Genomic DNA, 25,859 nt, shown 5'->3' with positions numbered 1-25,859 from the left:
GGGGCATGGCCTCATGGGGAGAGGGCTCAGCAGGAATGGCAACTGCCAAGGGACCTGGCCCCTGTCATCTAGTGAAGAGGGGACAGGAGCCAGGTCGCAGCAAGACACCCAGGACCTGTGGGTGTTACACAGGGAGCCTGAGGGCTGCCCGCAGCCCTGCCATCAGCCTGCCCCTGCTCCTAGTGGGGGTCTCACACCCACAGCTGATGTGGAGGGGGAGCAGGCAGAGCCCAGCTGGCTTCTGCTGAGGCTAAGCCTTGGCATGTACCTGTCAGTCACCGCACGGCTGGGACGGGGTGTTTTGAGCAGCACACATACAGCAGAGAGGCGGCCAGCCCCAGCTCGGAGGCAGAGCATGGGAGGCAGAGCATGCTCAGAGCCACTCGGAGAGGGGATCCTGCAACACCTTGTGCCCAGGCCAGCCTTCCCTGCCTCCCACCGCTGCTGCAAACAAAGCAAAGACAATGGGTTCAAAGCAGAAGAGCGTGTATTGCAAGCGGCTGCAGCGCGTCTGCAGAGACTTCCAGCCGCCAGGAGAAAAGAACAGAGGGGTTAAAAACAATCCCAGTCTCTAGGGTTACACTGTGTCATGCAAACAGCCCCGGGGCAAACCCCATCCCAGGAGGGCAGGGCAGGGTGTGCTGGCCCAGCCGGGCCACCCCCTGCTCCCCACCCCCTGCTCCCCATCGCCAGGGCTGGGCGAGAGGCCAGGCACCTCCCCGGGAGCCGGTGTCCCCCAGCCCTGCTCACCAGCGAGCACGATGCATGCGAGGTGGAGGCTGCGGCTGAGCAAGAACAGTCCTTGCTCTCTCCCTCCTTACAAAAAAACAAGCCGCGTGGGGTGTCTGCCCCCAACCCGGTCGAGTGGGGCTGAGGAGGGGGGGGGGGCAAACACTCAGGTACAACCCACTCTGCCTGGTGGGGTGGCCCAGGGGACCGTGAAGAAGGGACCTCCTCCGTAAATGTCACTCGCATGCAAACTCCAGTGTCCCAAGAGAGGAGGGGGGTGCTCCCTCCTCAAGAGCCCAGCAGCGGCAGGGTCCCAGGCAGAGGCCAGCACCGGTCCCGCGTCCCACGCAGCCTCCCGCTGTCTCTGGGGAGCTCCGTTCAGCTCGAGGACAAGTAAAAACTACTTCAAACCAAACCCATGCAAGGCAGCTATTTGCTCATGTGTCTCGGCGGCTGCCAGACAGCCTGGCAGCAGAGTTCCTCTCCTCTTTGGGGAGGGGGAGAAAAAAAAATAATATATATTTATAACGCAGGGGTCCCCGCTGCGTTTGCTCTCCGCCACGGCCTCATCTCTCTGCCTCCATGGTCACGTTGGCCTTCTGTTCTGCCGTGGCCTGCTGGGAGACAGCGGCTGGCCAGCCGGCGGGCTGCGCCGGGGGGGCCGGAGTCCACATGCTCTGCTGCTGGCCGGGGGGCGAAGCCGTGGGCCAGGCGGGGTTGAAGGCCCCATGCTGGGGCAGCGGCGGGGCCGGGGGAGGTGGAGAAGTCGCCATGGAGGCCACTGGGCTGCTGCTGTTGAAGCTCTCGGAGGCCTTGAGGCGGGAGAACATGGTGAGGGCGTCAGGGAAGTTGGGTGGCGTGGCCGGCGTGTTGGCGGGAGTGCACATCTGCGGAAAGGAGACACAGGGTCAGGCATGGCGGGGTTCTCCACCTTCTGCCTCCCACCAGGGTCCAGCACAAGACCCCTCTACCCCCACCACTGCAGCACACGGAGGTCCCAGACCCATCCTCTGCTAATGATGCTGCCCGCAAGCAGCAGTTATTTAAGGCTGTTAAGACAAACGCTGCGGCGAGAGCTCCTGTCAGAGGGTCCAGACAGGACCCCGCTGTGCCCAGCCAAGTTGGGGACCCTCTCTACTCCACAACCTGCTGGTGCCACCCTGGGCCTGCAGCTTTCTGGCTCAGTGGGCACAAGGCTAAGGCTCAGGCTCAGCTCCCAGCCTGCGGGAGATCGGGCACTTGCTCTGCACGCTTACTGCACGCTCCAAATCCCCAATTGTCCCAGAGAGTCAAATGAGGCCACGGCAGCCAGCAAATCCCCAAGACACAGCTGCCCAGGCAGATTACAGGCTGTTGGGGCACGAGAGTTAAAGGAACCGAGTCTGGGGACAGCTGGGAGAGCACGGAGGCAGGCAGCACCCATGCACATGTGTGCCCTTGTCTGTTTACACACCTCCAGACGAGTACGCTGTGCTGGAGGCACACTCCAGCGGGGCAGAGGTTTGCACGCTCAGCCGCTGCGGAAGCGTACAAGGACTCACGTGTGCAGCTGGGCAGCGTGCACGTACCTCTGCGCGTGTTTACACAGCCTACAATGGTCTGGTGCTCCAGGTTCTCTCTGCCATGTCGGGGCTGGTCTGGACCACCTGCCATGCCCAAAGCATCCTCCATCGGACCATCCCTCTCTGCGGAGCAGCCCCAACCCCTCTGCAGGGTTCTGAGGGCACTCTCGGACCCACTGCCCCACTGCGCAGGACAGGCTATGCCACCCCCGGCTGCTCTCCAGGAAAACCTTCCCTGGCAGGCAGCTCTGCCAGACCTCCCTGCCCACGCTCCTGGAGCTGTGAAGCAGCAAGCCAGGCATCAGCAACAGCCCAAAGTGCCCGCCAGCTGGTGCTGTGCCCCTGGCGAGCGCTGGTGAGGTGGGAAAGCACTTACCATCTGATGGTGATGGCTGTAGGGGATGTTTGTTTCTTGGAAAAAAGCACTGAGAGCAGTCTGCAAAGCAAAAAGAAAAAAAAGGAAGATGATGTTACCACCAGCATGCGAACTGGGCACCCACCTCATCCCTGCACACAACAGCAGGGCTTTGCAAGACCCCAAAGATGATCAAAACAGGCCTGCAGCCCCCTTGCCCACATGGGAAAGGGCTGGGGACAGCTGATCCCACATCCCCAAGCAGAGACGTCTGCTTGCACTGAGGCAGGAAGGGATCGCACCTATTTGGGATCACTGTGCTGGTTGCTCAGAAGCAGCCGCTGCTGGAGTGGACCCCGGCAGGCATTTCACAACTCACAGCGATGCTCCACAACCACTGTGTGCAGGGAGAGGAGGGAAATCAAATCCAAACCCAGCATGAGAAGCCCAGCAGGAACTGGTTAGATGTGTGTCCTCAACAGGACAAGATCACAGCCATCATATTCACGCCGGGAAATCCCCAGGGTTGGGGATGCAACAGGTAGCGCTCCCCATATACCAGAGCATTTCCAGTTCTGCTGTAGGTGAGGTAACGGTTATGACTGACATAGTTTTGGTTAGTTTCCAGTTCAAACCAGTAAAAATCTGGTAAATATGTCACATGCCACAGGCATGTGAGAGGACAAAGGAGGGGTTGCAGGGAGGGAACGCTGAGACACGGGCTGGCCAGCAGGGCAGACACCCAGCCCAGGTCCGGGAAGAGCGGAAGCAGTGGGAGCTCTGGGCTGATGCAGGACCAGTGAAGGTGAAGCTAATTCCTGTTCTGTGCCAGGCTTTAGCTGAGTCAGGGCTAGAAAACGATGTTTTGATTCAGTTGCAGATCAGACTTTGTAGAAATGTTTGAGAATTGGTTTGGATTCAGTTATGGCTGGAGGAAAAGCACCTCCCTCCACCAACCGCCATGTGATCCCCTCCCCAGGAGCAGCCTGGCCAGCAGGTCTACCAGCCAGGGTGCGAGGCACGGGGCTGCGGCCAGGCGCTGCCACACCACCCCAGACTTTGCTCCCTTCCTGCAAGCCAGTGATTGGCGTTACCCAAGCTGCTAAACAAAACAAAACTAAAAAAAAAAAAAGCAGAAAAACCTGGAAAAAGCAGAGGCAGGTTGCACCAAACCCTGCGCGACTGAAGCAGCCACAGTCCTAACACCACACACACTCCTTGTCCTCGTCCCCACAGCCACATCCTCCTGTGTCACACCCAGGGACGGGATGAACAAATCAGCTCAGCTTACTGATCTGATGGAAAACTATTCTGCCCCAAAACACCCATTCTGGTGGGTCCTGGAAAGATGAAGGGGCTGCACTTGCACCACTGGGGAGCTGGTGCTGGCTGCTTGCAGTGGGGTTAATAGTTTCCTGTCTAAAAGGCGACAAATTATCAGCAAGACCAGGTGGCAGCCAAGAGCGATATCTGCAAACAATAATCCAGACCTGGGTGGGGGAAGCAATTGCTGCTGTAGAGCCTGGCAGGTCCCGGACCTCGGGGGGAGGATGCAATAGCCGGGCTGGCAAGGCTCTTCCCTGTGATAGCTGCATATCTCTGCATTTAATAACACAGCACCCGAACCCTGCACCCAGCCAGGCTGTGACCTAAGCGCCCTCAGCACCCACGGGCAGGACCCGCTGGATTTCAGTGATGGCCATAAAGCAGGAATAAGGGCTACAGCGCTGCAGACCAGCACTGAACAGGCTGGCACACGTCTACAAATCAAGGAAAAGGCCGATGGAAACACGGACGCTTCTGAGGCAGCGACGTCCCCGTCACACTGCTACCCTTCGTCCTGGGTGAGGTCCGAAGTCAACACACACACGCACTATCACTCTGACAGAAAGGATCATGATAAGAAAGGGGGGAAACAGTGAACGGGAAGCATAGGCAGAGAGGTGTGGGCACAGCCAGATAACTATAAGCTGATTAAATCTGCTCTGTGCTCCTGTTTTCCAAGCGGCCTCGTATCTGGGACCATGCCATCAGCAGACACGGACAGAGAAGGTCCCCAGTGTCCCCCTGAGTTGCCCACTGATCCCTGCTGGCGCTGGAGAAAGGGCTGTGACCTGGGTGGAGGAAGCACTCCACCACGGCGGCAGGCCTCTCTGCCTAAAACGTTGCGTATCCTCCCCTCCATCTGCCCATTTCCAAGCGTGGCAGAAGCAACCCCTCTGCCCACAATCCCCGCTGCTTGTGTCCCTCCAGCTGCGGGGAATGGCTGCCACCTCCCAAGGACCCTCAGCAGCCCCAGCCCAGGCAGGCGAGAGGCCTCGGTGGCACAGAGTGCCAGGGACACACATGTAACCAAAGCTGCTGATGGCTGCCTGGTCTCCAGCCAGCGTCACAAGTAGCGGGGGCAACCAGTGCGACAGCAAAGCCAATTAAGGGTCCTCTGCTGGAGAGGGAGCCCAAGCCGCAGCTCAGCCCTGACCCTGGACCAAAGGCCCATGGCACCCTGGGTGGCAGCAGGAGCAGGGCAGCTGCTCGGCAGGTGGTCAGGTGGCCAGGCCACCGCATCCCCCCCCAGGATGCAAAACCAGGAGCTTCACAGGAGGGGGATCACACAGAGATCCTACCAGGGTGCCAAGAAGTGCCTCATGGTGACCAAGTCAGGAGGAGGACGGCTGCAGGGGCAGTTAATGCAAGGAGACCTGGGTGCTGAGCAGAACAAAGTCAGCCTGGGGGAGGGGGACACCCAGCCCCCTGCAGCCGCTCAGACAGGACCCTGGGTGCTGTTTCATCCCCTGCCCATTGCTGCCTGAGCTGCACTCGCACACACTGCCAGCACAGGGGATGGGATGCCAGCCCAGGGGATCCGGCAGCAGGGAGCCCACAGTGCTAGAACAGCCCTGGGGGCACCCTGCCCTTGAGCCACAAAGGAAAGGGAAAGGGGCTCGATAAAACAAAAATAAATCAGAAGAGGAAGTGGAAATCCAACCACAGCGGGTAAAGCCAGACACCTGCTCCTCCTCTTGTTCCCCACACACAACCTCACTAGACTTAACAGAGGCACGAACACTTAGCACCAGGAAAAAGGAAGGAATGGATGGTTTTTTTAAAGCTGATGTCTTCTTATCCTTCCCAAGCAGCCCCAGGGGCAATCAGTGCATCACAAAGCCAATTAATACTCTTCTACCTGAGAAGGAGCCTGATCCAGCGCTCAGCCCAGCCCGACACAAGACTCTGCAAACTCTGAAATGTCTCCCTGGTGGCCTGCTGGGTTCCAGCCGTGGTGGAGGTATCTGCTGCTCTCCCTGGCTTCTCCCAAAAACCCAGCGCCCACGGCCCCAGAGGCCGAGTGCCAGCCCTCACCCAGAGACACTCCAAGTCACTTTCTTCAGGCTGTGAGCCTCCCCCTCCGATCAGCCATGGCACCGCTCCAGCTGCTGGAGGGCTGGGCTGGCAGGGCCATTCCTGCTGGCACCCACCGCGGCTGTCCCTGGAAGCACAGCACAGCTCACGGTCCTGCAGGAGCTGCAAACTACGCCAGGCGTGCCATGAGAAAGCCTGCCCTGGGTCCCTGTGAAACAGGAGTAGAGTCATGGGAGTGGGAGAGGCGATCCACATGCTACCCACGAGCTTCCCCACTCCCCGGGGACGGAGGGGATGCAAAATAAACGGCTTCCTTTGTCAAGCCCCTGAGCACGGTACAGGCTGTGATCATCTCATACCACATCGAAGGCAGCTGTATTCCCAACGGTTTCCTGATCTCATGCCCTGCTCGCTGTCCTGGATCAGGTTCCTTTCCCCCAGACAAACTCCGGGTCTGCCAGAGTGGGCAGGACACCATGTATAACAAACCCTCCCTGCAGCCCCCACCACATCCTCCACCAGCCAACAACGGCTCCAAAGTAGCCGTAACCCAGGAAAACAGTCCCAAAACATCAGCATCCCACCAGCCTGAAGCTGTCCATGCCTCACAGCAGCTTCCCTGTCCCTCCTGCCGGTGACCCAACACCCCAGAAGTGCCCCAGCCAGGACAGAGCCACAGAGCTGGGAGAATACAGCTCCTGCCATCTTGCCACGGGGCTGTCTAGATCCATTCAGCTCCACCGAGCAGAACACCTCTCCCCACAGTGGTCTTAGAGGCAGGAGGAAGATCCTCAGGGTGCAAGCGGGCTGCTCCAACTCACACTGCGCCCCTGGAGCAGCACTTGGAATCCGAGGAGACTACGAGTGAAGGCAGCGTAAATTACCACTGAACTTGCCTGAACTCCACCAATTTATACTCGCTACAGATGGGGGCCAGCCAGCAAACAGCTGCTGCGCTAGAGTAACAAAAGCCTCAGAATGTCCCAGGCAAGAGGTGAGAGCACGCTGGAGTGAGGAGACGACACCTCCCCAGCACAGCTCCCCAAGGAAGGCATGCCCAGCGGCCATTTTGCAAAGGGAATTATCTGACCGTTGCACCAAAAGTGAGTGGGAACATGGTAACTGCTCATCGCAGCGCGTTTGTTTACAGCTGAGCTTCCTCTGAGTCATGTGAGTGCCAAGCCGGCAGGAGACGGCTGTTTGTACTTGTGCAACTCGCCAAACGGTGGCAAAGTTCTGCAAAAAGCCTTTTGAAAGAAAAGTTAAACTTTTGTCATCCCTTCCCAGCTCTTTCGTGACAGGCGCAGAGGTGGTGGAAGCCGATCCCGCCCGTCCCAGAGGGCCACTGTCAAACTGTATTAGTAAACAAAACCCAGAGCACATTACACATGCAACGCATCCACCGCCGACGGCACTCCCGTCAGCAGACCGTGGTATTAAACCGGCACGGCGGAGGGGAACGCTGGCTGGGCACTCTGCACAGCGCCGCACACCCACCCGCTTGCTCCCTGGACACGCACGGCTTGGCTTTGAATGCCTCTTGGCCTGCGATTTAGCATCTGGGCATCCTGCGGTGGCACGGCGAGGGGACTGCCTCCATGCCTGATCCACCCCACCACCGTCACGTTACCAAACGAGCCCCGAATAACGTCTCGGAGGCCTGCCAGCGGGGCTCGCAGCCAGGCGGGCCGCACCGCGTGCCGAAGGAGAGGTGCCCTAGCTCGGGGGATGAATACAAACTGAGCCTCCTGCTCTCCAGACTGACTCAGACCTCTCCTCCTGCATCGCAAAAACAAGACACTTCAATTACAAAGGTGCCATTAGCGTCAAATCCATCAGCTCCAGATTAGAGAGCTGTAGGGCGGGGGGGGAATATAATAAAAAAATCCTATTTAGAAAGAGCTTTGCTCGCTACAGCTCCCCGCGCTTTAGCTCCAGGGGTCTCTGGAGGAACAGAGCAGCCGGGGAGCTCCCCACCCGCAACCCCGGCCCCACGCGTGACATTAACCCCCCCCATAACCCCATCCCCACGCGTGACATTAACACACAACCCTACCCCACCCCCTAACCTCGTGCCGACGTCAGGAGCATCCCGCCCGCCGGCAAAGGGGGAAAAGGCGGCTGGAACCAGGAAAGCTTTGACCTACAAAGTCTCCTCTCCCACGGCTGCCCCGGGCTCTGCGAGGCGGGGAGGGGGGAAAGGCCGGGCTGGGGTTTTCCAGCCCACGGGGGAGAGATGCGGGGTTGGGAGGGGGTGAGCGGGGGGGCTCGCTCTGCACCCACCCCCCCTCGTGTCCCCAACATCCAGCGTGAGGTCCCCCTCACACCGCCCCCCCCCTCCCCCACAACGCGTGGGCCGAGCGCGGGGAGGAGAAGGCGGGGAGGCGGGGGTGCCCCACGCTCACCGTGTCGCCCCCCCCAACACCCCCACGCATGAAGCCGGTGGCGGCGGCCTCACCTCGAACTGCCAGTGGGCCGCCTGCAGCAGCTGCTTGGCCTGGTCGGCGGCGCAGCCGGCCGCTAGCACGAACTGGTTGATCATCACCTGGTGCTTGAGCTCGTCCATGGCCCCGGCCCCCCCCGCCGCCGCCGCCGCCGCCACGGACCCGACCCCCACCCCCCCCCCCCCCGCCCTCACGACGCCGCCACCATGGCGGAGCCGGCGCGGCTCACGCCAATGTTTACTGGGCACTGACTCACGGCGCCCGGCGAGCCCCGCCGACGGCCGACAGGGGAGGGGTGGGCCGCGGGGGGGCGCGGTGGACGATGGGAGATGCAGTTCCCGCCCGCCCAGCCGCCGCGCCGCCTCCGCCGCTCCCGGACTACAAATCCCGGCAGGACCCGCTTTGTTTGCGGAGCGGCCGGCGCGCCTTGAGTGACGCGCCCAGCCGGCCAACCGCCGCCGGCGACTTGGTAGTACCTGACCGTATATGGTCAACAACGCCGCTGCCCCCAATCAGAGGGCGGCGCGGGCGGGACGGAGTCGGGGCGGGTCGGGTCACGTGGGCGGGCGGGGAAGGGGAGGGGGGGCGCGGGCGGTGTTTACAGTCGGCCGCGTGCGGTTTCCTGTTGACGTGCGGGGAGCGGTCGCGGCGCGCGCGGCGGAGGGGGGAGGGCGGCCGTTAACGGCCCGGGGCGGGGGTAACGGTGCCCTTCGGCCCTCCCGCCGCGTTTAATCGGTTCTCGGTGGCGGGGGAGTGTGGGGGGGGTGGTCCTCTGCAGGCCCCGCGGTGCCCACCAGGCCTGTGAGGGGCCTGGCGGGGGCCCCCGGGCTCACAGCCGCTTCAGGCCGCCGCCTTACGGCCCCGGGGCCACCATATCCCCCCTCACTTCAGGCCTCGGGGCTGGGCCAGGGCTCCCAGGCAGCGCTAATAGAAGATCGTGGGGCTGCCCAGTGTCGCCCTCCCCCCTCAGACCTGCTCCCGTCGCTCCCTAGGCCAGAGGACATCCCCACCGACATGGCTGCTGGGGTGCAAGAGGAGAGGTGGCAGCTAAGGGAAGGTTCTGGAAGGTGCCAGTGGGCTTCCGGCAGTGTGAAAGACTCCTTTGAGAGTGGGGCGTTGCCATAACAGACAAAAGTACGCAGCCAGGCCGGCATGCCCACGGTGGGAGACACACAATGGTGTTGCTAAGGGCCAGGAAATGATAAACAGGCACAGACACACCATTGGGTGGTCCAGGGGGTAATAAAGGAAGGGGAAGGTGGGGCAAGACGAAGGGAACCACGAATTCCACAGGGCTCATGAAGGCCCTTGGCCTCCTCCACTTTTCCTGAGTGATTCTGGGCTCTTTTCCTGCAGTTGTGTTGGGGCTTAGCCTCGCCATGAGCGGTTTGTTCACTAGCACCTTTTGGCCCTGGCTGGTGTTTCACGTACGGCTGCAGATATTTCTGAGCCATGAGGATTAATGGCTGAAGCTCAGGCAGGTCACGCGTTTGACCTGAGGGGTTTGCAGCCTCCACTGCTTGGACACGAAAGGCTCCAGTATTGTCCAAATCTGACCGCCGGGTAAGGGTCCCCTTCAGTAACCATGCAGAGTACTCCAGGCCTTGCAGGATGCTGGGGTCAAGGGAATTCCTCCTCCTTGTATGTATGTCACTGCCCAAATCGGAGTGAGGGCACAGCTGTACGGTGGTGGCAGTGGGACCTATCAAGAGGTGACCGGTCTTTTTTCACAAGGTTGAGACAACCCCAAGAGGGAAGCAGCAAGAGGGGGATCTGTAGCAGCAAGGTGTAAATATAGTTGGGAAAACAAATCTCCTGGAGGATTATTTTAATCGGAGAGAACCAGACATTTTTAGAAACTTTGCCGTCTGGTTTTTGAAGGGGGAAGGGTTGGCCCCGGCCCAGCAGGGCTTTCGGGGAGGGTTGCAAACCCTTTGGAGCAGGGCAGTGTTTAGGGAGGCAAAGTTCATGGGCTCGCCGCTCCTTCTGGTCAGGGATAACTCTGCCCGTAGTCTCTGGGGCTCCTGAACCTGGTTGTTTTATGAGTACCAGACAAACAAAGTGAGTGACAGCGCCAGGGAGGGGACAACTGAGACAAAGCAATTTGCTTCACTGGGTAATAAACCCTTGAGCAGCTGGACTTTGGATGAGCTGCTCCGGTGAGTGGAAGGTTTGCAGGCAAACATACTTCCTTGTTTACACGGGCGTGCTCGTAGCTGCCTCCCTGGCAGAGACGTCCAAGGAGACTCCTGAAGGGCAGATCGTGGTGTGTGAAACGTGCCCGGCTTCAGAACTCCTTGTTCATTCACGTTTTGCAGGAAGGAGTGGTGTAGTGGATGCCAGCTGGGTCTGGGACATAGTGGCACGTCTTGCAGTGACAGCCTGTGTGTAAACGAGCAGAGGAGGTGGGCTCGCAGCCGAAGGATCCCTCCTCTGTCCTGCTGCTCCTCTCCAGGCTCGCCTTTTCCTGGATGGATTTTGCCCAGCAGAAAAGACATTGGAGCTGGAAGGATCTCTGCAGGGTCCTGGGGGGCAGGAGCCCTGGCCCAGTTTCGCCCTGGTCCTCCCCAGCTTGGCTGCTCTCACTGCACACAATGATGGCACCTGGGGTTTCAGGCTGCCTTGTACCTCGTGGCAGTGTTTTCATCCATTTGGGTGATGTCAGAGATGGCCTCACGTCTTTGTGGCCTTCATCCCTTTCCATCCTCAGCATGGTGCAGGGCCCAGGGCTGGCAGCACCACACTGTGCGGAAATACGGGCTCGGGAGCCCAGAGGTGAAGGGGGAAGGTGCAAAACCCACGCCTGGTGGCACCACCAGGGTTTGTGGGACTATTTATCACCTCTTGAAGCCACCACAGAGCCACTGGCTGGGGGGCTGCTGCTCCTCCACCCCAGGGGATGTGGCCGTGGTGTTGTGTCCCCACGCACGGGCTGGCAGGGCTCACTGCTCCGCGGCCGGCAGCAGCTCCATCCCCGAGTCTCACGCTCTCCTTCCCCCGTGCTGCTGGCGGTGGCTCCCACGAGGGACAGAGGAGGCGAGTGGTGCAATATCCTGCCTTTGTGTGTACCAGCGCCCGCGTCCCCCGGGCCAGGCAGGGGTAAAGGAGCCGCCATCGGCTGGAGGTGCTGCCCTTCAGCTCTGCTCGCTCTGGGCCCTGGGGTTTGGAGCGGAAGGGCTGAGCCTGTCCCTGGCACGCCGCTGCTATTGTAGTTGTCTGTCACATACGTCTCACCGAGAAGGGCCCTGGGGGAGATATTCTCCAGCAAAGGCCCCTGCCCTCCCAGATGACAATAACCCCGCCAGGGACCCAACCACTTCCTCCGAGCTCCGGAGAACTGCACGGCCCGGGAGGCACCTTCCCGCTGGTGGAGGTTTTGCAATGAACAAAAACCTCCCGCCGCGGCCGCTTCCCCGGGCGGCCCCGGTGCTCGGCAGTGCCAGCGCCCCGCTGCTTGCCGGGACATCGGCTCTCCGCTTGGCTTCCCCGCTTAACCCATACGGCACCGGGCTCCCGCTGAGCAGCATGGGCAGCTGCAGAGGGAAGGTGGTTGCTTTTGTCCCCAAAAAAGCTCAGGGGACAGCTTTGGGGCAGTTGCCTCCAGGCACCTCCGTGGGCTGGGGAAGGGGAGGATGCTCTTGGTGCTCAGGATAAGGGAGGGAAGGGAGATGGACCCTCATCTTCTGTCCCCTCCTCACCTGCATGGTATGAACATGTCTCTGCTTTGCCCCTGTGCTTGTGGCCAGCTGGCTACTGGCTGGCAACTGGTTCCCAGCACGGCACAGGGAACTGGAGCCGCTGAGCCTTGCTGTGCTGGGTCTGCTCCTGCACCGAGCCCCACATTGGCTGCTGGTGAGTCCCTGGGGGATTACAGGTTCACCCTGCTCGGCTGGGGGTTGCTGGTGGCACATGTGCTGTTGGCATCAGCCCACTGCTGCCAGGGCACTGCCTGGGACCCTTTTCGCAGCACCGAGGAGCGTCTCCAGGCTGCCCGTGCAGGCAGGAAGAAGCCAGGACACGCTCTGGGGCAGCACACATGGGAGCCGATCAGCAGACTCCATTCCTCCCTCCCTGTGCAATTTCTGTCATGCGAAACTCTTGCACGGAGGGGCTGGTTGAGCAAGAGGCACCGTCACTCTGGGTGCCAGCGGGATCCTGGGGGACACAGGGACGGTCATTGCCAAGGCAGAGCCCAGGTCTCCCCTCTGCCAGGCACAGGGTACCCGGCTCTCGTGGTGTCCTGGTTTGAGCAACACAGGACTAATTTCTCTTATGCTTGTGAAAACTGCACTTTTAGAAGACTTTAGTGTTTGGATTTGTGAAAATATTTATGTTATAGCCAACTATGGTGTGCAGGTTTCAAGGTCTCAGTGTTTTCAAGCTTGCCAGGTGCGGGGATGAGGAGGAGAGACACCTGAGCACTTGACCCAAGCTGCCAACAAGATTATCACATTCAATAGAAATTAGAAAGTTTGCTGTGAATTTCTCTCTCTTTCTCTCCCTTGATGGCTGTGATCCTGGGAACTCCTTGCCCCAGTGCTGGAGGCCTGAGCCCTTCCCTTCCTCCCGAAGCCACAGTGTTCGTAGTGTCCAATATTGGCTGTCCCCTGCTGGGAGTGCACGGCTTCCTGTGGTAGAATGGGCTGAGTATGATCCTTGTATGTTTTATATTGGTATCGGGATCAGTACTAGTTCTTTAGTATTATTGTTGTTAATTATTTAGCCTTATCCTATTAAATCTATTTATAAAACCCTCATGTTTCCTTGGTTTTCCCCGATTCCCCTTCCTGGGTGGGGAGGGGTCATCAGGTGATAGAATAATTGTCTAAACGACAATAAATTGTTGTGGGTTTCTCAAACCGTAACACGTGGTTTGCTGGCAGGACGCGGCCGTTGCTAGTTTTTCCCTGTCCTTCCCAGCCCTGTCGCAGCCTGGGACGCAGCAGAGCAAGGTCCGGTCCTGCTCCGTCCTCACCCCCAGCACCCGTTTCCCCGCAGCCCATGCCCCGTATGGCCCTGCTGGCGCAGGGTGGCTCTGCTCGAGGTGGCCGCAACAACTGCAAGGGTAATAACTAGCCGGAAGCACGTTTCCCGGCGGGTTTGTTTGCTTATTCCCGCCGGGCGTGTTTTAGTTTGTATTTACGGCCAGCGAATTCCACCCACCGCCCGCCTGCCGTCACAAAATCCTCCCGTGCCAGCAGGCTTGGCTCTTCGCCGAGTCCTGTTTCCCTGCGCCCCAGCCCTCTTCCTGTGCCGGTCTCGTGCTCCCTAGGCCAATTTAAGAGATGTCGCATGTGCCACCGCAGCTTCTTCGTGTCTCCTGAGGACCCCCAACTCCACCACTGGGAATTGGGGTCCCCAGTTCCCTCACAGTGTGTGTGCAGGAAGGTTCTTCCCTCAAAAGCTGAGCCTGGGGGGGGGTGTCTTCCCCGCACCTTTGCAAGACCTCAGTGCCAGGGTGGACTCAGAGGGGACAAGGCTCAGTGCTGAGACGTTGGTGGGGGCTCTTTTGTGCCTCTTCCTCCATGGCACCCTCCATGTTATATCATGCATGCAAGAAAGCCTTCAGTCATTCCCCGCTCTTATGTCTGAACATCAGACACCTCCGTTCACTTCCCTGCATGGATTATTTGTGAGAGAAGGAACTCAGGAGTGGTTTCCCCATGTGCATGCCACATGTCCCTGCAGCTGGGGAGGCCGATCATCTTCCTGTCCTGCTGGTGGTGAGCCTCAGCTGGAAGCAGGTACCACCTCTGAGAACTGGCCCAGATAATGAAGCCCCATGCCAAACTTCCTGGGGGGTGCACAGCTACCCCAACTGGCCCACACGAACCAGCCATGCCTGGGGGGATGCGCCACCGGCGGCACATCCTTGTTCCCCCAGAAAGCAGGAGAGGAGGCTGGTGGGGACGATTGACCAGATACACCAGTGTGTAGAGATGGACCTGCTGGAAAGCAGCTTTGTAGAGAGAGCCCTGTGAGTCCTGGTGGGCAAGAAGATGACCATGAGGCAACAATGTGCGCCTGTGGCCAAGAAGGCCAATAGTCTCCTGGGGTGCATTAAAAGGACCGTGGCCGGCAGGTGGAGGGAGGCCATCGTCCCCCTCTGCTTTGCCCTGGTGGGGCCACAGCTGGAGTGCCGTGTCCAGTTCTGGGTTTCCCAGTTCAAGAAGGACAGGGAACTGCTGGAGAGGGTGCAGCAGAGGCTACGAAGATGATCAAGGGACTGGAGCACCTCTGTGCTGAGGAGAGGCTGAGAGCCCTAGGGCTGTTCAGCCTGGAGAAGAGCAGACCGAGAGGGGATCTCATCAATGCTCAGCAATAGCTAAAGGCAGGTGGCAAGAGGATGGGGCCAGACTCTTCTCAGTGGTGCCCGGGGACAAGACAAGGGGCAACGGGCACAAACGGGAACACGGGAAATTCCATCTGAACATGAGGAAAAACTTCTTTCCTGTGAGGGTGGCAGAGCCCTGGCACAGGCTGCCCAGAGAGGTGGTGGAGTCATTCCAAACCCGCCTGGACGCGTTCCTGTGCCACCTGCTCTGGGTGACCCTGCTTTGGCAGGGGGTTGGAACTAGATGATCTTCAAGGTCCCTTCCGACCCCCACCATGCTGTGATGCTGGGCATCCCTGTGCATCCCTGTGCAAGCTCCCAAGGGCTTCCCCAGCCAGGCTGTATCCCGGGTATTCTCCATGCACATCCCGGTGCAGGGTGTCCCCTTCCGCCCCGTGTCCCCATCTCCCACCTCCGTCCCCCCACCCCGGTCCCCGGTGGCAGCGCCCTCTGCCGGCCGAACGCACCCCCCCGCCACCCCGCTGTTGGTAGGCGCCGCCGCGGTGCCTGCCGGGAGCTGTAGTCGCGGGCGGGCGGACTCGCTCTCCCGGCGTCCCCCGCGCCGCCGCCGCCGTGGGAGGGGGTGCGGGCCGCTCGTCGCCGCCGCCGCCGCTCTGCGTCCCCCGGCCCGTCGCCGCTATGGGCTCCCTGCTCAGCCGGCGCATCGCGGGTGTGGAGGACATCGACATCCAAGCCAACTCTGCCTACCGCTACCCGCCTAAGTCCGGTGAGGGCCGCGGGGCCGCTCCCCTCATCGCCGGGGACGGGGGAGGGGGACGGGCCTGCGCCGGGCCTGGCGCCCCCCAGGCCGTTCCGAGGGGGTACAGGCCTAGCGGGAGGTCGCGGGGTCCCCAGGGGAAGGGGCTGCGGGAGTGCCTGTTACCGGAGCCCCGGGGCCGGCTCTGGCTATGCTCGGGGCCCGGCCCGCCCGGCATCGGGGCCTCCCTGGGGGACACCCCATGGATGTGTCTTCTTGGGCCAAACCTGTGGTAAAAGGCCGGCTCGGTGCCTGTTTGGCTGAAGTGGAAGGATGCAGGAGGGCCGTGTGTCCTGAACGTAACACTTAAGTAGTCTGGTCGTCCCTCGGTCAGTGTCTGTGGCCACCTGGCTCAGTCGCCGCTGCCCTTTGGCCCTGGTGGGTCACGGTGGGTGAGCAAGGCTTTGGTTCTCCGCTCTGGAAATATCACTGAGGCAAGTCGTCGGTCTGCAGCAAGTGAGGCATCTCCTGCTGCTAAAGAGGGAGTGATGGCAGAGTTCAGTGGGGACGCAGAAGAAAAAACAGTTCTGGTGGAGTATAGGATGAAAAAATTCCCCCATGACAACCTCCTTTAGCTCCTTAAAATGGCAGTGGTTCTCACCCCGGAGTCATTGGACTGACATGGCCTACATGGGTATTTTTTTTTCAAAGAGAGATGTTCTGGAAACTTAGAGAGTTGTCAGCTGTGCCACTTCTGTGAAGTTGGGATGAGCCTGTGACTCACCGTGTCTTAGGCTGGCTTTTGAGATTGGCCTGGTTTAACTTGTTTAAAGAGTTTTATTTATTCTTCTCACAAAACAAGTCATCAGGGAAATTCATATGCTCATCTCCTACATTATCCATTTGCTTACAAATTTTTCTAAGTTTCTGTTCTGCTAGGGCTTTTCCAGGCAGCCTTAAGAATTTGCAGAGCAGCAGTTCGGGTTCCTTCACTCTTGGGTACAGGTGCAGCTTAGCTTTTTCGTGCAGAGATTCAAGTTCTGTGTGTGTCCGATGACTTGCTGCCTGTGACGTCCTCAGGGCTGTGTGATGGAGGGAGCTAGGTGCCCCCATTTTTTTTGGAGGGGTGCAAGATCTTCTCACACAGGATGATAGAATCATTACTCCTTGTCTTGTTGCAGGCTGGCCTTCAGCAAGAATGGTGATGTGGAGGAGATGGAAGGGGGAAACCTTTCTGGAAAAATTCTTCAGCTGTCTGGCTCTCTTAGAAAATCTAACCTGCTTTTTTTTTTCCAGGGGGATGAGGAATAGTTTCTTGGGCTGCTAGGAAAGACAAACATCACTGCTAGGTTACAGCAGGACTCTGTGTGTCCCTTGGGTGGCTGGGGGGCTTTCCCAGTGTGGGAGACGGGGTGGACGTGAGCTGTCTGCGAAGCTGTGGCTATGGTACCATGGGCCCTGCAGGCAATTTTCTTACAGCCTAGAGGTTTGTGCCTGATTTCTGTGGACACTTAGACAGCATTTTAGATTTGGACTGGATGAATTACAACCACCATATGCAATGAACATTAAATTGTTTCTTTCAAATCATTATCCTGTTGTTTCTGTACTGTTGTAATTACCTAGACTAGTGTTGGGTTTTAGCCAATGTGCTTTCTAAGGTAACCCCATCACACACGTGAGGTTGGGTTTGTGTGTTCATGTGCACGCTGGAAGTGTTCTGTTGACCTAGGTGCTGCCAAAGAGCATTCCACATGTGGTACCTCCCTTTTAAAACTGAACAGCTAACGCTTTCAAGCAGCTGATTAAAGAAAAATATTGGTGCTTCCTTTAAAGGCTTTGGATACAATTAGATGCTTGTTAATTAATTTTCTGTTGCACTTGCTTGTGCTCTTTCTGAAAGCGTACTGGCTTTAGGCTAGACCTTTCTCTTTGCCTTCTTCAGGTTTGTCTAACAAGGATCCTCTTGACTTTGGTAAGGGAGAAGAGCTGTTCAAGCTCAAGATCATTCTAGGCAGAAGAAGAGGTCATGAACAGTTCTAAGGTGGAGATTCAAGGAAGATTACTAAACAGCAGAACAGTAAGGGCTGTTAGGATGGCAATCCCTGCTCCTTTCTTCAGGTGGAGCATGTTCGGAAGGACACTGTCCCTTCTGGTCCTACAGACCTATGTGTGTTTGTCTTGGGGCTGGAAAGATTGCCTATGACTGGTACAAAACCTGACAGTGAAGACGATTGGAAGTGAGTTTATTTGATTTCAGGAAGCAAACTGGAAGCGGTACAAAAAGTTCTTAGGCTAAATGGTTGCTAATTATTTCTAACTTGACGCTGTTGCTGTGAGCCCTGAACTACTACTGACTGGACGCCAGTTTTCTATCAGCTGCATTAGATGTTTGAATGTGTGCACTGCAGTGTTAGCCTGACACACAGGCAGTCTCCTGGCTGCTCAGAGATTACCCCGAAAGGCTGGAAGATGTGGTGAGGGAGTGTTACCTGAGGCTACCTATCCGCTGGAGTCTTGTGCAGCACCAAGGGCTGTCCCTCACCTTTTATGTACTTTCCCGTCTCTGGTTTAAGCAGGTCTTGACTTACTGTGGGTGCCTGGGCAAGCTGCTGCGGCTCTGGTCAGCTGTCGTCCACGGTGGGCAACAGTTTGAAGGATGTGGGTTTGCGTTCTGGAGCAAACACACCATCTCACAAGAAGGCCACGTTGTGTGAGGAAATAAAGACAAAATACAGGTATTCTGACTTTAAGTTAAGCTGTATGTCAGCCTGCCTGTGAAAAGGAACACGATTACTTTACCAGGTCGTACCAAGTGACAGCACCTTGTTGAGTCACGGCTGGTTGCGAATGCAGTGGTGAATATTCAGTTCTCATTTATTGACTTTTGATGTGGTCAGTCATGTGCTCTGTGGAGGACTCAGCAGGCTATTGTGGAATCCACCTTCGTCTTTAAAAGCCAGTTTACTTAATGAGGCATTCACAGATCGTTTTAACAACTTTGATGCAACTTGTATGCAGTTTTTTAGTTAAAAATCCTCTGAAAATGCCTTGGTTATTCCTCCAGCGCTCTGGATATGGATCATGTGCATTTCCCCTCCTGCATCTGGGAGCTGAGGCTACTGAAATGCTGTAAGATGACACCTGATTCCATTCTTTAATACCTCTTAATTGGTACCTTTTAACCTTTCTTGCTTGTTTTATGGAGGCTGTGCTGGCATTGCAGATGCCTGACCAGTTGGAAGGGGGTTGGAGAAGGACCCGGTTTGTACAGAAGAATTAGTGCCCCCATGAAACGGGCTAAAAATGGGTAGTCACCAGGAACAGTCATGATCCTCACTGTGCTTCTGTGCTTGAAGCAGTAAAGCGATACGTGTTCTTGCATGCAGTCTCATGATGCCCCTATTGCTTTAGCAACCAGTGAGCAATGCACCAGTGTTTTCCGCAGCTCCTTCGTCAGCTCGTCTCTTGTTCCAGTGAGCTCATCTGCAGTGTGGAGCAGGGCAGGGAGCACATGCCCTTGAGATAGCTTTTCTCCTCTGGAGTAGGCTCTTGAAAGAGTATTCCCTGGACGTTTCTGAGAGGGAAAATAAGAGGCAAATTACTCCTCTCTGAAGCTGAACTGCTTTGTTGTTTGGGAATGATGCCTTAATCAAGGAAAGAGCAATTCTAAATAGGAGAAGAGTACGCAGAGTTGTACCCAGTCCATTACCTTCCTCTCAGCTTGTATGCTATGGGTACTGTGACGGTGTCAAAACAGAAATATGTTCCTGTATTTCACACATAGCTTTTGTTCCTCACTGGCTCTGCAAAGCACAGGGGAGTGGTTGTCTCCGCTACTCTTGCTGTAGTTCTGTCAGGGTTTCAGCCCAGCCCTGCTGGTGATGGCCACCACCGCCTGCCATTGACTGGAGCATTCCCTTCCTGCCTTCTCCCCAGCTACTCAACGAGCACCAGACTGAAGTGCTCACGGGTCAAAGCAGTTGCTTTTGCTGCTTGTTTATTGTTGGATTATATTTAACCCATCTCAGAGCCACGTTCCCGTTTGCCATGTGACTGCTTTTGGTGGCCCAACAGGGATGGGCAATGAGGAAGGCGAGACGGCCTCATCCAGCCGCAGTGCTGTCAGTCCATCCCTTGGCATGCTGTGGTGGTGAGTGTCTGGCTGAGGAATTAAAAAGGATTCAGTTTCTATCACTTCACTGTTAATTCTAATAATGGTGAGAAGCCTGAAGGGATATCTGATTGCTTTCTGTTAATGAACATTGTACGTTTTGATGAGGCTGCAGTTGTGTTGTGGACTCTGTGCTCCTGGCCGCTGTGGGGTGTTGTGTCCCCTGCCAGCGTGTCACTCCTGCATCACATCCATGTGTTGGGTTTGCGTGGGCATGGGATTAGGATGCTGGGTTAGGGAGAAGCAATTATGACCAGAGCAGTCTGGTGCTTAATGCTGGTGCATTTATGACAATAAAACCCTACCACCGTGTTGGACTAAATGTTAAGCAGTTTGGTGTCATTTGATGCCTTGGAGAAGCCTTGGGTTCCAGTTTGGTTTTGTGTGGGGACAAACTAAGGAGCCAGACTTGGCCGTTCGGGGTGTCCCAGTGCTGTTTTTCCAGCCACTGTAAAGTTTTCCACCACAACAATTTCTCTTGGACCCACTTGGACTTCATCTACCTTAGCTGTGTTACCCATTTGTGTTCTCTTTTATCTAATGCGCTCCTGTGTTTTGTGCAAATTTACTCTGGGGGAGTAAAGCCACAATTTTTCTTTCCTCTGGCATTTTTCTCATATCCCCTCCTTGTTTATTTATGTATGATTTTGTTTTTCCTCATAAGCGTGTCGCTGCATTTTCCTGGAGGATTTCTGTTTGTAGCAGTTCTGTAGAGGGTTAAGCCAAAGATTTTTTGCTTTGCTTTTTTTTCCTGCCAAAGAGGATGGTGCTTAGCATCCCCCTTGTGTCCATAGCTACAGCGTGCCGTGTAAAGCTGGCCTCCCAACACCTGCACAAGGTATGTCAAGGTTGGTTTATAGACTGGGGGAACATGTGACAACAGAGTTCAAGAGGCATGGTAGTCTGCCTGAAAGCCTACAGCCATCTGGAGTTGGAAACAGAACATAGAGGTGGAGTTGCAGAAGCATTTTATTGCATAGAAAATATATACAAGCCTTTCAGAGACATTAACAATCCTATCAGCCTTGTGCTTTTAGTCCTTGGTGTGATATTTACAAAGTGCTTCTTAAAACGTTTTGTCTCCAGCTGGGCAAACTCTGAGCTTATTGTGGCTGGGTTGAGGGATAACTTTGATCTTACCTTGAGAGCTCTGAACTCACTGAATGTGGTGTTCTAGCAACTGGTTTCTGAACGCTGGCAATAGAATATCTTTTTTTAGCTGCTAAGAACTGTGTTATAAATTTGTGAAGACAGTTTGCTGCATTTCTTGTTTGTTAGTTTTGCTGTTGAGACCTTGTGTACGTGGTGGCTTTTGTATCCGTAGCAGCACTGGCAGAGCCCAGGGGTGTTCTGCTCACCAGTGTATTCCCTTCTGAGCTCCTCAGAGGGATTTTTCTCATGCTCTTTGTGACCGGCACTGCCTATGTTTCTTGTTTGCTCATGAAGGAAGCACCTCTGGGGAAAAAAACCCTTCATGTTGCAGGAGGTGACTTAGCAGGAAGATGAAGGGAACCTTTAGTCTGAATGTGGAATTGAAGGTGTGGTTTCCAGTTAGATAAGTCATAGAAGCATAGGATGGTTTGGGTTAGAAGGGACCTTAAAGATCATCTAGTTCTGACCCCCCTGCCATGGGCAGGGACACCTCCCGCTAGACCAGGTTGTCTAAGTGCTGCTGTGTTGTGGGGGGTAGCATGTATCCGTGAGAAATCCTAACGATTTGTTAGAGATCCCAAAAGTAGTTCTTAGTGGAGCAAAGACAGTGTGGCAGGTGCCTTGAACATGCTAGTTATGCATCTTGGTGTCATTCCAGTTGTACGAGAGAGACTGTTTCATCTCAAGGTGCTGGAGAGGCTGCCTGGCGATGCTCTCCTGGACAGCTGGCTCCTCACAGGCGTGGGGGTTTTGGGGTCCTCGCCTGCTGGGGCTCTGCATCCTCTGCTCGTGGGATGCAGAACTTCTTCCACAAAAAAAGCTCTGCTCTGAATTTGTGGAATACAGGTTTGCCGATGTGAGTCCAGCCCCAGGATGTCTCGCTCACAGGGTACCACATCAGCGTGAGGAGGGAGCTGTCTGACTCTGATCCCGGATAATTAGCTGCTGCAGTACTGAGACATCCTGTGCGAGCGTTGTCTTCACAGTTAACCACATAAAATGCTCCAAAACACCATCCTACTTGACCCATGTAAAATGTGAAATCTATTCCTACACCCTAGTTTTCATCATGCTTTTCTGAACCTTAGTATGAGCATAAACCACCGCAGTGTATCTCAGGTGGAGAGGCTGTATCAAGCTGGCTGTGCTTGGAGATGATATGCAGATTAGCTTTTTAATTTGTTGCTTCTGAGAGGGGTGGGAAAAGGTTGCCTGTCATTTGGAGCCCCTACATTTTGTTATGCTGATTCTGTAGGACAGAATCTAGGTAGATTCTGGACCTGTGCTGAAGGTGATTGCTGGATCTGGAAAGAAGGACATGTTTCTATAATAAACACATCTGGATGCTTCTAAGATGAGCTCAGCAATAGCTGAGCACTACCGTCGTCATTAAAGCACTACCATCTGTGCAGAGTAAGAAGAGCCTTTCTTGAAGCATAAAGGAAAAAAGCCTTAATGGAAAAAAAAGAGCCATTCATGAAAACCCTTCCATTTCAGAGTAAATCATGCTTGCTTCTAGCTAGAGGGACTGCAAATCCTTCCATAATGCCTCCATAACCATTCAGATGATTAGTTACTGCTTCTCTAATGACTCGTTTTAAAACAAATTTTATGCTGTCTGTGCATTGTACCTAGGGAAGTGAATGTGAGTTTGGCTCAGTCCTTTCATCATGCGCATGAAAAAACCCACTCTGAAACTTCAAGGGAAATGGCTTGGGTGGAGCCTTTTATGTTAGTTCTCTCCTGATGCTTATTTCTCTGAAAGTGTAACTCCGTGAAGTTCATATTCGAGAGTTTTTTCCTGAATTCTTTTTAGGAGGAAGCTACATTTATGGTGCTCTCATACATCTGAATCGATTTGGTTGACTTTGCAGTTAATCCAGTGTTCCAGAATCCCAGTGACCTTGCACACGCTTCATTTCCTGAAATTTGCACTGTAATGCATCACCTTAAAGATGAATGAAACAAATCTGTGGTGGAGCTTTCAGAGCTGAAGTTCAGTTTAGGCAGTCCCAGGGTTTCTCTCTTCCAGGCAACCAGGTTTCTGCATTTAGAACTGTCAATGTTATTAATTAAATTCAGCATCAAGGTGTATAGTCTCTAGCGCTCACAGTAAATGTTTTGTGTGGTTCTCCCCCTGGGATATGGGAGTGAAAGAGGGGAGGGAAGGCAAACTGCCCAAAGAGGAGCCCCTTCGGCTGTGCAGGGCTTTGCAGTGGGAGGAAGCCCCATCCTTCTCTGAGCAGCTCGATGGGGTTTGTGGGACTGGACTTCACACTGGAAGGTGGAGAAAAGAGGAAGAATTAATCAGAATTGAGCAATATTGGAAGGAGCTGACTCTTACTGCTCCCTGTCCCTTCTCTAGAAAGCAAGTTAAGATGGAATTATCTCCACTGTAATGATTTATTCTAGGTTGTTTTTTCTTTTTCCTCTGCTTCTACTGTTGGCAGTGGCCGTCAGTAGTACAGGGAAGGAGCAAACTAGCAATTATTTTCTATGTCTTGTGCTCTTTTATACTTGTGAATTAAAAACTGCACAGACCAGCTGTTCTCTGGGAAGCACTCATTTAGATTTTTTTTTATTCCCTTGTGTTTGTTTTTTTTTTTTTTTTTTTTTCTAGGAAACTACTTTGCAAGTCACTTCTTTATGGGAGGCGAGAAATTTGACACCCCTCACCCCGAGGGCTACCTTTTTGGCGAGAACATGGATCTAAACTTCCTCGGGAATAGACCTGTTCAGGCAAGTTCCTATATGCTGTATATTTTACCCTTCTGTTTTCTGCCTGTTTTGAAAAATCTTGTGTAGGGCTTGTAGGGGAGGATAGCACAGACCTGAGACCCTTGCTATGTGGGGAGTGTCATTCCAGTCTGAGGGGCAAGAGTGTTCCCCCACCCCATGTCCCAGCTTGCCGGCTGGGAGTTTTTCTAGGAAACAGTATTCACCTTTCAGGCTTATTTTCACTTAGGGCAGAAGGAAGAAATAGCGAGGGAAGAAGAACAGGGACTCAGGAGCACAGATTTTGTGACTAATTCTGATTGCCTGCCTGAGCGATTGTAAAACATGCTGCAGAAAGGAGACTGGGAAGCAGATCCTCCCTCAGAGCCTGAACTTCACAGGGCTCCTGGGCTCATTGGATGGATTCCAGACGGTGTTCAATGCTGTTCTCTGCGTAAACGAGTGGCCTGACTGGGTGTAGGGCAGTGTTAAGACAGATCTTGATATTTGGTGATTTTTGTTTGCTTTGTAACCTAGGTGGGCTGCTCAGAAGGTCTCTCCTTTATTTTTCCCAGTTGGAACATGGAGGTATTTCTGGGCTTATGTGTTTTACGAGACTGTGAAAAGCTACCTGCTGGAGTAATTGGCTTGTTCTTCTGTTGTGAACAGGGAATAACACTGTTCTGAGGGACAGATAGGAACTTTATGCGAGTGTTAAGTTTTGGATTTCTCTTGCCTCTCAGAACTGCTTAAAAAGAATCAAAAGGTAACAGAGTAGGAGCCATTTGGAGATGTTTTCAGACTACCGGAGAGGAAAAAGAGCTGCTTGTTTTGCCAGCTATTTTCCTAGTTTTTCCTGCAGCTTCAAAGCATGAAAATGAAAATTGATGTCATGGTTCTCATCTTCAGAAAAGCTGCGACTATTAGTTAATTCATGCTTGTAGTGCTCGGAGGCAGTTCAGTATCACCACTGCTTTACAGATGAGGAAACTGAGGCAACACGGCTTGATGTTTGAATTGGACTGATGACAAGCACGTTGTGCTTTCCAAGTTGTCTTCAGGCTGTGCACCACAGTTAGTTAACAGGAATCTGCAGGGTAGAACAAGGGAGAATCCAAAAAGCCCTTGTTCAAGCAGAAGGTGCAGATGAGCAACAGAATTAGGAAGGAGGGACTTTAGATGGAAGTTGTTCTGGATGTAACGGTGCTATGCAGGCATGGGGATGCTCATCCCATACCCTACACCGTGTCTGCATACAGAGCCTGTGCAGGGCAGTGGTTAAAAGCTGACCACTTCTCCTTCACTGACTATCAGCCACACAGCGCTCCAACAAAAGCTCAGCTGTTAGCTAAGTATCCCATGTGCCTGTGGCTGTAGGGACTAACCTTGCAGAGTCAGATTGCCTGCATGTCTCAGCCTGGGTTTCCTTGCAGACATCCCAGCACTGAATTTCATCATTTCTTCAGAGGGGAGTGGGTGAGAATGCTATTAACACAGTGGGGTGTTTGCCAAATAGGTTTAAGAGAAGGGAGGCTGTCATGGTATATAGTTTGCCTATGTAAAGTTAATGCCCTTTGGCAGCTCTGATTAATCTTCAAGGAAAAAAGCACTTGAACACAGAGCAGCAAAACTGCTTTGTGGATGTGGGCCAAGTTCTTGCTTTGGAGTAACTGAGGTCTTGAGTGCTCTGTGTAGAGCAGTGCTACCAACCACAGTACTGAGCAGTCGGGGTGCAAAGGAGGTAGTTGCTGCTGCCCCCTGAGTTCTCTGCTGCCTGTGGCTGTGGCATGGGGTCTTCTGTGGTGTTCTTTTGTAGATCAGGAAACAGGATGTTTTTCTCTCAGGCTCTGGTTATTGCCCTACCAATACATTTCTGTGGCCTGAGGGGACAACACTGATGGGTTGTGTCCTGCTCTGTGTCAGTCACTCTCTCTACATGTTTAGGCCACCTAGTAGGTGTGCGTTTGAAGGACCCCAACTCTAATGAGGTTGCGTGGTGCCATTGTTGCTGGATGCATTCGGAGTAACCTTCTGCCTGAAAGCCTGTCCCGTAGCTCTGTACCTTTGTGTCCTGCCGTCGCTCTGACTTGGAGCGTGGCCGTGTCTCCACCTATCAAACTTGGCAGTTGTGTGAGTGGATGTTTCAGCTTCAGACTTGGCCGAGCAGATGGGAGATCCATCCAACCAGCTGTACAGGTTGCAGTCACCACTGTAAGCAGTTTCCTTTGAATTTCTTGCTGGAAATTCTGTGACCAGTAACGGGAATTACAGTCTGAAGCATATCGTCCTTTATTTAAAGCACAATCTGTGAGAGAAGGTCTCTTGACTGTAGAATAG

At 54.9% G+C, this 25,859-nt stretch overlaps 2 protein-coding genes across 5 annotated transcripts in view; one reads left to right on the top strand and one right to left on the bottom strand.

Moving 5' to 3' along the window:
• Positions 1 to 469: 469 nt before the first annotated feature.
• Positions 470 to 8,624, bottom strand: UBALD1 (UBA like domain containing 1). Its single transcript, XM_074598103.1, has 3 exons — positions 8,465 to 8,624; positions 2,668 to 2,727; positions 470 to 1,616 (listed from the first exon to the last, which is right to left on the bottom strand). Exons 1-3 carry the CDS (start codon positions 8,570 to 8,572, stop codon positions 1,296 to 1,298), a joined length of 489 nt encoding a protein of 162 aa, XP_074454204.1. The 5' UTR covers positions 8,573 to 8,624; the 3' UTR covers positions 470 to 1,295.
• A 6,721-nt stretch (positions 8,625 to 15,345) lies between these two features.
• Positions 15,346 to 25,859, top strand: part of MGRN1 (mahogunin ring finger 1) — a 58,118-nt gene continuing 47,604 nt past the window's right edge. For all 4 annotated transcript variants that reach the window (XM_074596531.1, XM_074596529.1, XM_074596533.1 and 1 more), the window contains exons 1-2: positions 15,346 to 15,511; positions 23,428 to 23,546. In XM_074596531.1, the coding sequence (XP_074452632.1) occupies positions 15,424 to 15,511; positions 23,428 to 23,546 (207 nt within the window). In that variant the 5' untranslated portion in view covers positions 15,346 to 15,423. The remainder of the gene's footprint in view (positions 15,512 to 23,427; positions 23,547 to 25,859) is intronic.

Source organism: Larus michahellis, chromosome 8 (genome assembly GCF_964199755.1).
Source record: "Larus michahellis chromosome 8, bLarMic1.1, whole genome shotgun sequence".
NCBI lineage: Eukaryota > Metazoa > Chordata > Aves > Charadriiformes > Laridae > Larus > Larus michahellis.
Note: the sequence above shows the minus strand (reverse complement) of the source record. Positions and strands in the feature narration are given on the sequence as shown.

Bases quoted from the DNA above. Each gene is read 5' to 3' on its own strand.
- UBALD1 (XM_074598103.1), bottom strand. From the start codon at position 8,572: ATGGACGAGCTCAAGCACCAGGTGATGATCAACCAGTTCGTGCTAGCG. The intron at 2,728-8,464 runs GTGAGGCCGCCG...TTTGCTTTGCAG, and splicing joins CGGCCCACTGGCAGTTCGAG to ACTGCTCTCAGTGCTTTTTT. The intron at 1,617-2,667 runs GTAAGTGCTTTC...TCCTTTCCGCAG, and splicing joins ACAGCCATCACCATCAGATG to ATGTGCACTCCCGCCAACAC.